At 37.7% G+C, this 12,899-nt stretch overlaps 1 protein-coding gene across 1 annotated transcript in view; it reads right to left on the bottom strand.

Annotated features, from left to right (window-relative positions):
* The window catches only part of CNTN6 (contactin 6), a 307,019-nt gene that overhangs the window by 157,834 nt on the left and 136,286 nt on the right, over positions 1 to 12,899 (bottom strand). Inside the window, exon 4 of the mRNA XM_028844371.2 lies at positions 9,337 to 9,512. Within this exon, the coding sequence (XP_028700204.1) occupies positions 9,337 to 9,512 (176 nt within the window). The remainder of the gene's footprint in view (positions 1 to 9,336; positions 9,513 to 12,899) is intronic.

Below are 12,899 nucleotides of genomic sequence, written 5' to 3'. Positions count from 1 at the left end.
AGCCTTGTCTTAGAGCTCCGAAGTTCTTTCTTCTGCTTGTTTCATTCTATTGCTTAGACTTTCCAGTGCATTTTACATTTATCTGTGTCCTTGATTTCCAGAACTTGAGATTGTTTTTTATTTACACTATTTCACTGAAGAATTTTCCTTTCATTTCCTGTATCATGTTTTTAATTTCTTTAAGTTGGACTTCACCTTTCTCTGGTGACTTCTTTTTCCTTTCTTTCTTTCTTTTTTTTTTTTTTTTTTTTTGAGACAGAGTCTCGCACTGTCACTCAGGTTGGAGTGCAGTAGTGGCGTGATCTCAGCTCACTGCAAGCTCTGCCTCCCGGATTCATGCCATTCTCCTGTCTCAGACTCCTGAGTAGCTGGGGCTACGTGTGCCTGCCACCACGCCCAGCTAATTTTTTGTATTTTTTAGTAGAGACAGGGTTTCATCATGTTAGCCAGGCTGGTCTTGATCTCCTGACCTCATGATCCACCTGCCTCAGCCTCCCAGAGTGCTGGGATTACAGGTATGAGCCACTGTGCCTGGCCTCTGGTGACTTCTTGATTAACTTAATAATTAACCTTCTGAATTATTTTCCTGGTAATTCAGAAGTTTCATCTTGGTTTGGATCCATTGCAGGTAAGCCGGCATAATCTCTTGGGGGTGTTGAAGAACCTTATTTTGTCATATTACGAGAATTGTCTTTCTGATTTCTTCTCATTTGGGTACATTATGTCAGAGGCAATATCTGGGATTCAAGGGCTGCTGTTCAGATTCTTTTGTCCCATGGGGTGCTCCCTTTATTTGGGGTTCTCCCCCTTCCCCTAGGAATGGGGCCTCTTGAGAGCTGAACTGTAGTGATTGCTTTGCTCTTCTGGATCTAGCACCCAGTGGAGCTACCAGGCTCTGGTTTGTACTGGGGAGTGTCTGCAGAGTCCCATAATGTGCTCCATCTTTAGGTCTTGCACCTGTGGATACCACCACCTGCTCTGGTGGAGGTAGTAGGGGAGTGAAGTGAACTCTGTGAGGGTCCTTGGTTGTGTTTTTGTTTAGTGCTGTTTTTGTGTTGGTTGGCCTCCAGCCAGAGATGGCACTTTCAAGAGTGCATCAGCTGTGGTCCTATAGGGAGGATGCAAACATGCCCTAGGGACATTTTGTTAAGTATTCAGGTTTCTCAGGTGGTGGACAGGGCGATAGAGCTTTCAAGAGATTGTGATTGTTGTCTTTGGCTACCAGGACACATAGAAAAAGACCACCAGATGAGGATAGGGATAAGGTGTGTCTGAGCTCAGCCTCTCCTTGGGTGAGGCTTGCTGCAGCTGCTGTGAGGGATGGGGGTACATTTCCCAGTGTGATGGAGTTAGGGCTGCCTCTGCTGAGTCATACAATTCACCAAGGAAGTGAGGAAAACTGGCAGTCACAGGCCTCACCCCACCCACACACAGCCTGAGTCCTAAAGGCCAGTCTCACTCCCACCATGCCCCACCCGCCCCCAACAGCACTGAGTCTATTTCCAGGCAGCTAGTGATCAGGGTTGAGAACCTGCCCCAGACCACCAGCCTCCCTGTTGAGGAAGCAAGCAGATTCAAAGTTTCTCTGCATCTCAGGGAGCCTGCAGTAGTGATCAAGTTCTTTCAAACGGTTTGTGGATTCTGTCAGCTTTCCTGGTATGTTCCTGGGGTAGTTTCGGGGGCAAACGTTCATGATGTGAGTCTCCACATGCTGCTCTGTTCCTCCCAGCAGGAGCTGCAAGCTAGTCTTGACTCTTACCTGCCTTCTTCTGTCCTGTACTTACTATTTAAACAGCTGAGTCTGATGTACTTTGTAGACAATGTTGGATATATATTCAGATAATTATATATAAATTATTACTTATAAATGCTCTTTGTATTATATATTTATTTATATATAAATAAACAACAGAAATATTTGCCTCATCCTTTAATGCAAAAAATGTCACTGTAATTTGAACCAATCTTATAAATCTTAGAAGCAAAATCTTTACATGCTATGTTCATAAATTCCTTGAAACCATTTGTCAAATAACATAAGAGTAATACACAAGCATTTCAGCTTATGCATCTGCCTCAGTTTTGTAAATCAGAAACTCCCAGTTTTGATAGAATGGATCCCTTACTTTCTGATATTTTCCTCTCCCATCCCAACTCTTAGCCTGTGCAATTTTATTCAAATGAACTAAAAAGACTAGCTCCTGCTGAATATAAGTAGAAGTAGGCAGTGGGAGAAGGCCTGAATTTTGAAAAAGTACCATTTCTGATAAGATACATAAATAGATTTCCAGCAGCGATAGTGTGGAAAAAATGAGGCTAAAGCATTGAATAATCTGCTTCCCTGTTGATTTTAAATATAAATATAACAGTGGCTTGCTATGATTTAACCATGCAACTGCTTACAGTCTATTTGTTTAGGATCTGAATTATTTTTAAAAGCAAAGTTTTCTCCTTGATATGATACCAATTCATGGTTATGCTGTGATTTCATTAAGACAAATTGAGAATATTAAATCCATTGTAACATCGTTTATGCTATTTGAAAATGATACTCAAAAAATCAATACTAATTTACCAACTTTTTTAATTTAAGAAATTAAAGAAAAAATATTTCTTCATGATTTTTGTTCAGCTAGTTCTTTTCTGATGTAGAAAAAAGGTTAAAACCATTTAGCATTTTCATTTATAATTAGGTATGCATTACCTACTTAATACACACTTCACAATTATCAGAGACTTTACAATTTCCAAATGCATTTTTAAGTGTTATTTTTAAAGCTTCCTATCCTGGTTCTTAATTTCTTTTTCTGATATAAATGCACTTTATCACCGTATCATCGGGATCATGTATAACTGCTTTTACATTTCTTATATATGAAAGAATTTTAAAGACATTTGGAAACTCTTAACATTTATTTCTAAATGTGAGGCGTTTTGTTTCTGCTTATAAGACCCTAGCCGAAAGATAGAAATAAAAATATATATCACCTTTAAATACACAAACATCTTAGAATCCTTCTGTAAGGAGTCAAAGACCTTTATGTTACGACTTTACCTTTCTTTGTTTTTCTTTGAATATGGCATTAAATTCATGAGAATTCTGATTTACTTCCCCTGTCTACAAAATAAATATATATTTAAAAAGTTGCTTCAAGATGTTAGAAATTCTGGGTCTGCTGTAGGTGAGTTGACCTTGGGCAAGTAACATAGTTGTCCTGCCTTTTAATGTCTTCACCTGTAAAACATGGTTAAGAATAGCTTACAGGTATAGAATAAAGATGAATGGCATGGCAGGTGTAAAACCCTTTGCATTCCTCTGGAAAAAAATTATGATGATTGTAAATGCCTACATGTTTATAGCCCTTTAAAATGCATTCTTACTGCATTTTAACCTTGAACCATTTAAAATCAATCCTGTGATGTGGTGCAAGAATTCTTTAACTCCATCATATAAGTTATTATAAATCTGAGGTTTGGGATGTCCCCTAAGTATGTGTACTATGGTTTTAATAATATTAATAGTATCAAAACAAGGCAGACTAACATATTTAAGGAAATAGTATGTGGTATTTAAAACTACTTTTTTTTTTTTTTGAGATGGAGCCTCATTCTGTTGCCTAGGCTAGAGTGCAGTAGAACGATCTCAGCTCACTGCAACCTCTGCCTCCTGGGTTCACACGATTCTCCTCCCTCAGCCTCCTGAGTAGCTGGGATTACAGGAGTATACCACTACACCCAGCTAAGTTTTTGTATTTTTAGTAGAGATGGGGTTTCACTATGTTGGCCAGACTGGTCTTGAACTCCTGACCTTGTGATCCGCCCGCCTCGGCCTCCCAAAGCACTGGGATTACTGGTGTGAGCCACTGAGCCAAGCTTCAAACTTCATTTTATAAACAACTTCAACATCCTTAACATTGTTCAGGATGGTTCCATCGCTCTTAGGATAAGCAGTAAAACACAAAACTTGGCCTATTAATAGTTGTATGGCCAGACCCCTGCCTCTCTCGCCATCTTCAACTCATACCAGTCTATCAGTTGCCCTTGCCCTCTGCTTTCCACATAATACATTTGGTCCTCATAGTAACGCTATATGAAATGGGCAATACTGGCACACCCATTTAACCATAAATTAACACATGTACACAATGTCATACTGAGTGTTGAATGTTGTACTATGATGGATTTTCGCATGTTTCTTTGGCATCTCATAATATCTCTAAATTATCGTATCGCTTGAAGATTAGGCTTGGATATGAAGGACTACCTATAAGTGGTTCCAAATTAGTTTTCAGTCTCAACCTAGAAAACCAGTCATTTCTGATCCCTAGCTTTCTGCATTTCAGTTCTCAGCTCTTTTGCCCACCTCCCCAAACGTTCTTCGATACTTGAAGATTGTTCACACAACTGCATTTCCTCTTAGTGTTCTTCCAACCTGTACTTTCTTCACACACTTTCTCTGTCTAGAACACAAACTAACATGTCAAGGTTCAATGCAAGCCCATTCCCTTTGAAAGGCTTCCCTTGCCTTTTCTCCAATTCAGACAAACTTCACTACTTCTCACTTTGAGCTCCACTCTGTTATAGGTTAATTTCACCTTTCTCACTTCACTTGATGTTTTGAGACAGTGCAGTAGGTGGTAGGAGCATGGACTCTCCACTCTGTCTGGATTTGAAAACGGACTCTGCCACATACTGTGTGTGATTTTAGGCAAGCTAGTTCATTCTTCTATGCCTCAATCTCTGCTTATCTGAAAGTGAAGATTGTGATACTCTCAGAGGGTTATCGTAAGGATCAATGGAGCTAATTTACATAAAGAGTTTGGAACAATGCCTGCCACATAATACTTTGTAAGCGTTAGCAATTTCCTTTATTTTCCTTTTCTTCTTATTTTTAATTGTATTAAAGGTTTCACCTGTCTGCTCTGTGAAGACAGGAAGTAGCTGTTTCTTATCTACCATTTAATCTTTAGGACCTAGTGTAGTGCTTGATGCATATAAATTAGGTGTTCTCCGGTTGCTTGGAGGATGAATAAATGAAGGGTCAATTAGGAGGCTCCAGCCCAGCTGCCTTTCCTTCTGCAATAATGGAGCAAACTTATTTAAAATGCTAGCTGTGATTAAACATTAAACAGTGCAGGATCAAAAAGTCCCATTCATGACTACCTTTTATCATAAATGTTTATCTTTTCATTGGTAGAGTTATATATTATAAGGGCCTTTAAAAATTACATCTGAGTGATATCATGGGTTTCTTTCAAAACACCTATCTCATTCTCTCAAGGATGACATTTTAAACAGCAATGACAGATGTAATATTCTCACACACAAGTACAGAGTAATTCATTAACATACATACCAAAGGAAGAGGTCTACATTCAACCTTTACCACCAAAGTCTTTGAGAAATAAACGAAATTCAAAGTAGCTACAAGTGATTTTAGAAGTCAAACTAGTTTTATCATTCAAGAATGCCAGGATGGTAACAGAGCCCTTTGGTGACTAGACACCTGCTGAATTTGTTTTAGGGTAGAGTTTGGGTTGGGGAAGAAAGAGGTACTTAAATTAGGATCTACCTGAGTATTTGGAAGGACAGATTATATGACAACAGTGGAAAGAGACTTTTGTAATCAAATAATTCAAAATATACTTTAGCTAAGTCCAGAGAAGTGGATGACTTGTGTAAGTTACATAGTTGGTTAAAGACAGATTTGATTTAGGAGTATATTTCACCACAGGTAGTTTTTATACACAGGCCACATTTCAGGATGATTTCATGATGAGACGATTCATGATGAAGCAGAGTGTTACAGTCTGTGTCTAAAATAAATTCAAAGTGTGCGTTTGGATTACTGAATACCAGGATAAAAGTGACAAACAAAAGCCATCAATTATCTAGAAGTATGTCCCTGCAGCATTTCTACCACGGACAGGGTATATTCTGAAAGGTTGTCCATAGGACCATTTGTTCTGAAGGTCAAAGTGACATTTTGCAATAGACTGCCAACTGACGGGAAGCAAGGGAGTTGATATATTTTTATTTTGATGCATAGCTTGTTCTTATCTATGAGAGTTCATAGGAGTGGGGCTTCTGGACCCGTTTTTTCTATCAGTAAGTAGACCGGCGATCTCATATTAAATGTTTAATCTCTGTCTCACTTTGGATTCCTTAGAAGCAGAGCCTGAGGCAAGGATTCAAGTGCGTATAATTTATTGAGGGAATCTTCTTAGGAGAAAGGCAGGGAGGGATGAAGGAAAAAGCAAATGAAGAAGCTAATTAAGGTGTCGCAGCTGTTGTGTAGTTTCAGCCTGATCCCATGGAGAGGTTTGGGGCATGAAATGCAAAAAGGGATATCTGCGGGTGTTACTAGCTGGAGGTTGGCACATCACTTGCAAAAGTGGATGTGGACAAGGAAGCACCAGCATCTACTACCAGGCTTATTTGAACCATTCTGTCCTGAAGATATGGTTTATTATTTAGACAATTACTGTGCCAGCAAATGAAACAAAGAAAGAAGGCCCACATGAAGTATGTGGTCAGTGTTTGAGAAGGACTCAATACCGTAAGATGAAGTGCATGAGTTTTAGAGTCTGAAGTTTTCTTTTTCTATACACAAGTTCCAACTTTTCTCTAACAACATACTTTAAGAAAGCCCCAATCTCGGTGAGCCTCAGGCTTCTAATCTGTAAAATGGGGACAATGATAGCAACTGCCTCCTACAGCCGTTGTCCAATTCAAGTGAAATCATATATGTCAAACCACATGTATTATATTTGACATGAAAGCAGAAGAACAAGAAACTAGCCTTATAGAAAGTTTTAAAATGTAAACTAGAAGAGTTTTCCATAAGAAACTCAAGTGGTTTGAAATATACAGATGTTTGTCCAAGTTGAAAGAGGTAATAATAGTGAAAGGAAGAATTAGAATTGTCATTTCCCTAGGGTCCATAATGGATCAGGGACTTGACATTCATTTTCTCAGTGACTCCATGTCACTGTCCTATGTGGTGGCTACTGCTGTATTCTCATTGTATAGATTTCTTAACAGAGGCTTAATGTTGTTAAGAAATGACCTAATTTCATACTACGAGATATTTGACGAAAAGAATTTGAACTCAGACCTCTCTATTCACAAAATCTCAGCATTTAACTACTGTGGTTATCCTAGCAAAGGCCTTGTCTATCAAAATTGATATTGTTAAAAATTTATGAAGGAGGTTGTGAGGAATTATAATGAAGATGAAGACGCAGTTCATGCACTTTAGGAACTTTTCATTTGGTTGGGGACTTGCATTTATACCCTCTACTCTTTCTGTTTCCACACTCTAGCATATGTCTCCCTGGATACAATAAGAAATATTTCAGACAGGACACCACCACCATGTTGTGATTCTTGTTTTTGCAAGCTCTTAAAGCCTAAGATCCTCTAACTTTGCAGAAGAAAGATTAGTTAATGGATATAGGCCATTTTACTTTCTGCATTAATGGTAATAGAAATGCTCTTCAAGAACAACAGTCATACACCTTCTGCCCCAAAACAGAAAATTTTATGATAAGATGGGAAAGTTAATAAGGACAGAAAAATTGATTTGTCCCATTTAGCCAGATGAAAGCATACAATTTCTTCTTAATTGAGACTTTCTCTGATATGGCATAGACAAAACAAGTTTTAACTAGGGAAATTTCCAGTTGCAAGAAATTTTTAAAGCAGAAAGAAGGTATGATTTAATAATGTAGGACATTTTAAAACATATTTTTGTTAAAAAGTACAGAACAAAGGAGAAGAAAGAATGGTTATATAAAAGAATGCATTAATTTGAGATGTAGACATTCAACTGTTTTCAAGAGTAGATAGAATCATAACTCTAGAGAAACTCAAGGGTATAGCCAATAAACATGCTATATGGAGTATCCTTTACCAAAGAGTCAAATTTATGATTATGGGATCTGATTCATATCATGTGTATGTTGTAGGGTCATCTCCTACCTAAGCAGGAGAAATAAACAATTACTGTGCAGAATCATTCAAAGTCTGGAACAATTCTTCATTTCTATAACATAAGTTTCTATGTTATTTTGTTCCCTATTATTTTTCCAGGTGATGGTCTTAGCTGAAATGAAGAAATCAAGTGTTATAAATATTTTTATCCTATGTCCCAAAGTAGCCACTGGCCCTTTTCCACCTTCTATTTAGGTAAATAGACTTCCACATTCACTTCTTACTTCCATAGATACAAATACATTTGGATACACTTAGCAATGTATTTATGTGTGTATATCTGTATATATGTTTATGTGTGTGCATGTGTGTATGTGTATGTGGTGTGTGTAAAATCAGAAGTAAGGTCATCCTCACAATGGTCAACATAAAGAGAACTCTGTGTAGACCAAGTGATCTCTGGTGTAGAATAACCTTTGGAACATAAGACTTGCAATGAGAAACAGACCCAGTTATTAATTCATGTATTTACTGATGACTGAAATAGTTTCACAAGGTGAGTTTTGGGCACGTATTTATTAATAAAATTTCAGAACAATTAACTTTTCAAAGTAAGAGGTAGTGTAGACATTTCTATGAGCCCTACAGGTATAGCAGCTCACTTTTTGGCTCCTTGGATAGATCCTCTGGGACATAATGGCTGGTGCAAAGGGAGAAATGCAAGCCTTCTACTTTATCCACATCAACAGATATAATTACTCTCAAACAAGGCCTTTGCTGAATCCAATATGAAACATTTCAGTCCCTGGAAACACTATATATAAAGGATATTAGACGCAGTATGTCTATTGTTCATCTGCTAATGTCCCCAAATGTCACCAAGGTAATTACTTGGATGACATTTATGTGATGCAGCTGGACATTGTTAAAGTTAATATAAAACCTGCCTTTGGCAACCACTTTATTTCCACCTACATCAAACTGTGGGTGCATGATCGCTTTTCTTGGGAGAACGCCCACCTCCCCCAGATGACATCTCTGCCCTCAGCTTTTTCTTCCTTTGCTCTCCACATTAATATCCAATGCAAAAGAAAAAGGAAAGTAATGCTATATCATATATCTTTATATTAATATTTATGTTTGGAACTTTTAGAAATGTTTCTAAAAATAATTCACAAAATATAATAATGTTGATCTTTTCTCTGTTTTTTTTTTCTTTTTCAGAAGCAGGTTTCTAATATACCCAGGAATCTAGATTCACAAAATGAAGATTGTCAAAAGTCCATAAATTTATATTCATTCTCAATATATTATTGGCAAAGCGAGATTTTTAAAATGTGTGTATCAGAAGAATATTATATTTTCAGAGACACAGATTACAAAATTTACCCCCAAACTCACATGCAAATTGGAGCTTTGCCTTCCGACTCAGAATTGTCCCCAGAAGATTGGTGGCCAGGCACTGGTACATGCCAATATCTTGATCTGTGTGGGGGCTACTGATTGCAAGACTGCCTCCATCCAACCTGTAGTGATAACTCATAGTAAAATCAATGTCTGTGCCATTTTGCTTCCACCTTCAAGGAAAAAAAATAAAATTATGCTTATAATATACAGAGTCAATCACTCTTTGACTTAAACAACATGTAGTTCTAATTCCTGAAACTATAAAAAAACACCAAAAAACAAAACATGATTACATGTGGAGGGAGTCCTACCAGTTTTATCAAAGGTGACTGTCTTGGTGGGTTCGGTGATGTCAGTAACTAGATTATTTGAAAGATATACTCTGTATACGTTACATTCACCCAAATGTATACAAAGAGGAAACAGAACTCTTGACATGAGAAGTAAAAATTAGACAGTCAGTCAATAATACTGGCCAACCTATTCCTTTAGCGACTTTTCAAATAACATATACCTTACCTGAACATCCACAACTGGTAGCACAAAATTGAATGTCAAAATGATTTAAAGATAGGAATTCAAGAAGCGTATATTAAAAATGGAAAGAATAATTTTACAATGCCAATTCAAGGCTGAAAACAAAACAATAATAATCTGACTGCTTTAGAACATGATTGCCTCTGTTAGTATGTCACTTGCAAAATTAATCATGTTGAAAATATTTCAATGGTACTTAGAAATGCCAAACTAAAATTATACTTTAGCAAAGCAAATGCTGTTTGAGAGGTTTTTATTTTGAGAAGCAAACATTCTCTTGGCTTAGCTATTAGTCAACAATTCTTTAGTACATGAATTAACTAGCTGAAGGGTCTTAGAGGTATATTTACTTTCAAAGATTCCTAACTAGTTTTAGAAATTTTATTTGGTCATTTTTAAGACAAATGAATACCTAATAATTATCTCTAACCAGACTCACTTTTCCTACCTTGAAACTTTCAACTCCATCAAAATCTCCAAATATTGTGAAGCATGACTCTTACATATCTAATGAGATACATTCCTAGGGCACAGGCTGTATGTAGTTGCATAGACCATTTTTTAAAATAGACACTTAAAAATATTGAATAATGACAACCAATTGTACGTGTAGAAAAATATCTTTTCTCACTCACTGCTAGGTTCATGGCTGAGGTCTCTAAAAGGAAAGGAAGATTAATAAGACAAAAACATGTAATTTTATTTAATATAAATATTCCATGACATGAAAGCCTTCAGAAAAAAGTAATCCTAAAAAACAGGAAAACCTGTGTGTTTTTTTTTTTTTTTTTTTGAGACGGAGTCTCGCTCTGTCGCCCAGGCTGGCGTGCAGTGGCCGGATCTCAGCTCACTGCAAGCTCCGCCTCCTGGGTTCATGCCATTCTCCGGCCTCAGCCTCCCGAGTATCTGGGACTACAGGCGCCCACCACCTCGCCCGGCTAGTTTTTTGCATTTTTTTTTAGTAGAGATGGAGATCGAGGATGGTCTCGATCTCCTGACCTCGTGATCCACCCGTCTCGGCCTCCCAAAGTGCTGGGATTACAGGCTTGAGCCACCGCGCCCGGCCAACCTGTGTGTTTTTAATGCTAGTTTTGATGAAGAGTAGACAGTCTTGCAGAAGTATGATTGTAAAAAGAGGGTATGATCTAATGGTAAGAAACTGACAGGAACTTAGCAAGGCTTTTTTTTCCCAGTTCTTCTTGGATTCTCTGTCTTTGAGGAGGAAAAGGGTGTTTCTTTCTTCTGGGTATAGAAAGGATACCTCTGGAATAAAGGTTTTATGACTTGCTTCAGAGAAGAAGAGTGAGGGGAAGGTGAGAATGATCTTCCTGCTTTTGCTATTTTCTCAAATGCCAAGATGCCATATTTTGAGGTGGTGTGTCCTAAACCCCATCACAGTCATCTAGGAAAACAAGTGAATGATCTTTTCCTATGGAATACAGCCAATTTCCAAACTGTGTTTTTTAGAGTTTATGCCAGCTTTGCTATGATTCTCCCCTTTATACCAAAATCATATTAAAAATATTTTGGTGGCAGTGGTTAATTTTTTAAAAAATGGCATTTTACAGAATTAATTCAAAGAGGTTGGGCAGATGCCTGTAATCTCAGCACTTTGGGTGGCCGTGGTGGGCAGATAACTTGAGGACAGGAGTTTGGGACCAGCCTGGGCAACATGGCAAAACCCCGTCTCTACTAAAAATACAGAATTAATTCAAATGTCATTGACTTCTTCAGGTGCATCTTCAAACATCCCATGGGGGAGAATCTGACAAATGCCTACCAAAGTAGAAAAGAAATATGAACTTAGGTAATCCACTACCTTGTTAAAGACATGATGTGATGGATCAGATATCACATCAATCAAAGGTTTTGAACCAACTCTGTTAACGTTCAAATTATTTAGCCATTTCCTGCACACTTGAAAGTTGAAAGACAACAGTCAAAGAGTACATTTCATTTGCCTATATTTTCTGTGATCATTTTTTTCCTAGAGGAATTTGTAGAGGCTGCTCCTTGTTTTCAATATTAGGGTAAGAAAAAAGTAAAGAAAAACAAACAAAAAACAAAAATAAAACCCTTCAAAACTTTTCTTTCTTTAGGCCTCTCTCAAGACACCAATATTCTCCTTGCCAGCACTCTAATATAGTTTTTGATAATTTGCTTACAGGGCAGGATCTTTAGACTTCCATGTTTCCTATCGTTTTCAAAGCATAGGATATACCATACTTAGTTTGCCAGCTCTTTTTAATTTTGGAATCAATCACTGAAATAACTGCTGTCATCATTACATGCTCCTAATTAAGCTCAGTAATTGTTTTTCAACACAAATTCAAAGTTGTTGGCTTAGCTGCAGCAAATGAATTTTTCACAGTATCCCCATAATCATTCTGATCACTATGGTACAATGATTATTAAACTGCGCATATAGATCAGAGGTTCAACTCCTGGTGTGGGCTTTGTCCTAATTAATATGTCTAAATCAATGGATAAACAGTATTAATGAATTCAAATGATTGTCATGCACACGTTTCTGATAGAATTGCATATTGACAAGTGTCATCCTATGATGCAACCTAGGAAGTGTGTTTTAAATGATTACTTTTAGCATCTGAATTAATATCATATTAGTTCCAGAAAACATAATGGATGTGAACTAAAACCTTGACCCTTTGTTGGGAAACATCCTTCACTTTTAAGTAGTTCAGTCCTGTGTCAAGAATAATGGCTGGGCCAGGCACGGTGGTTCACGCCTGTAATCCCAGCACTTTGACAGGCCAAAGCAGGTTGATTACCTGAGGTCAGGAGTTCAATACCAGCCTGGCCAAAATGGTGAAACCCCATCTCTACTAAAAAAAACCCACAAAAATTAGCAGGGCATGGTGGCACACGCTTGTAATCCCAACTACTCGAGAGGCTGAGGCAGGAGAATTGCTTGAGCCCAGGAGACAGAGGTTACAATAAGTTAAGATCGCACCACTGCACTCCAGCCTGGCTGACAGAGCGAGACTCTGTCTCAAAAA

Source organism: Macaca mulatta, chromosome 2 (assembly GCF_049350105.2).
Source record: "Macaca mulatta isolate MMU2019108-1 chromosome 2, T2T-MMU8v2.0, whole genome shotgun sequence".
NCBI classification, from domain to species: Eukaryota; Metazoa; Chordata; class Mammalia; order Primates; family Cercopithecidae; genus Macaca; species Macaca mulatta.
The sequence above is the reverse complement of the archived record's forward strand: the minus strand, read 5'-3'. Positions and strand labels throughout refer to the sequence as shown.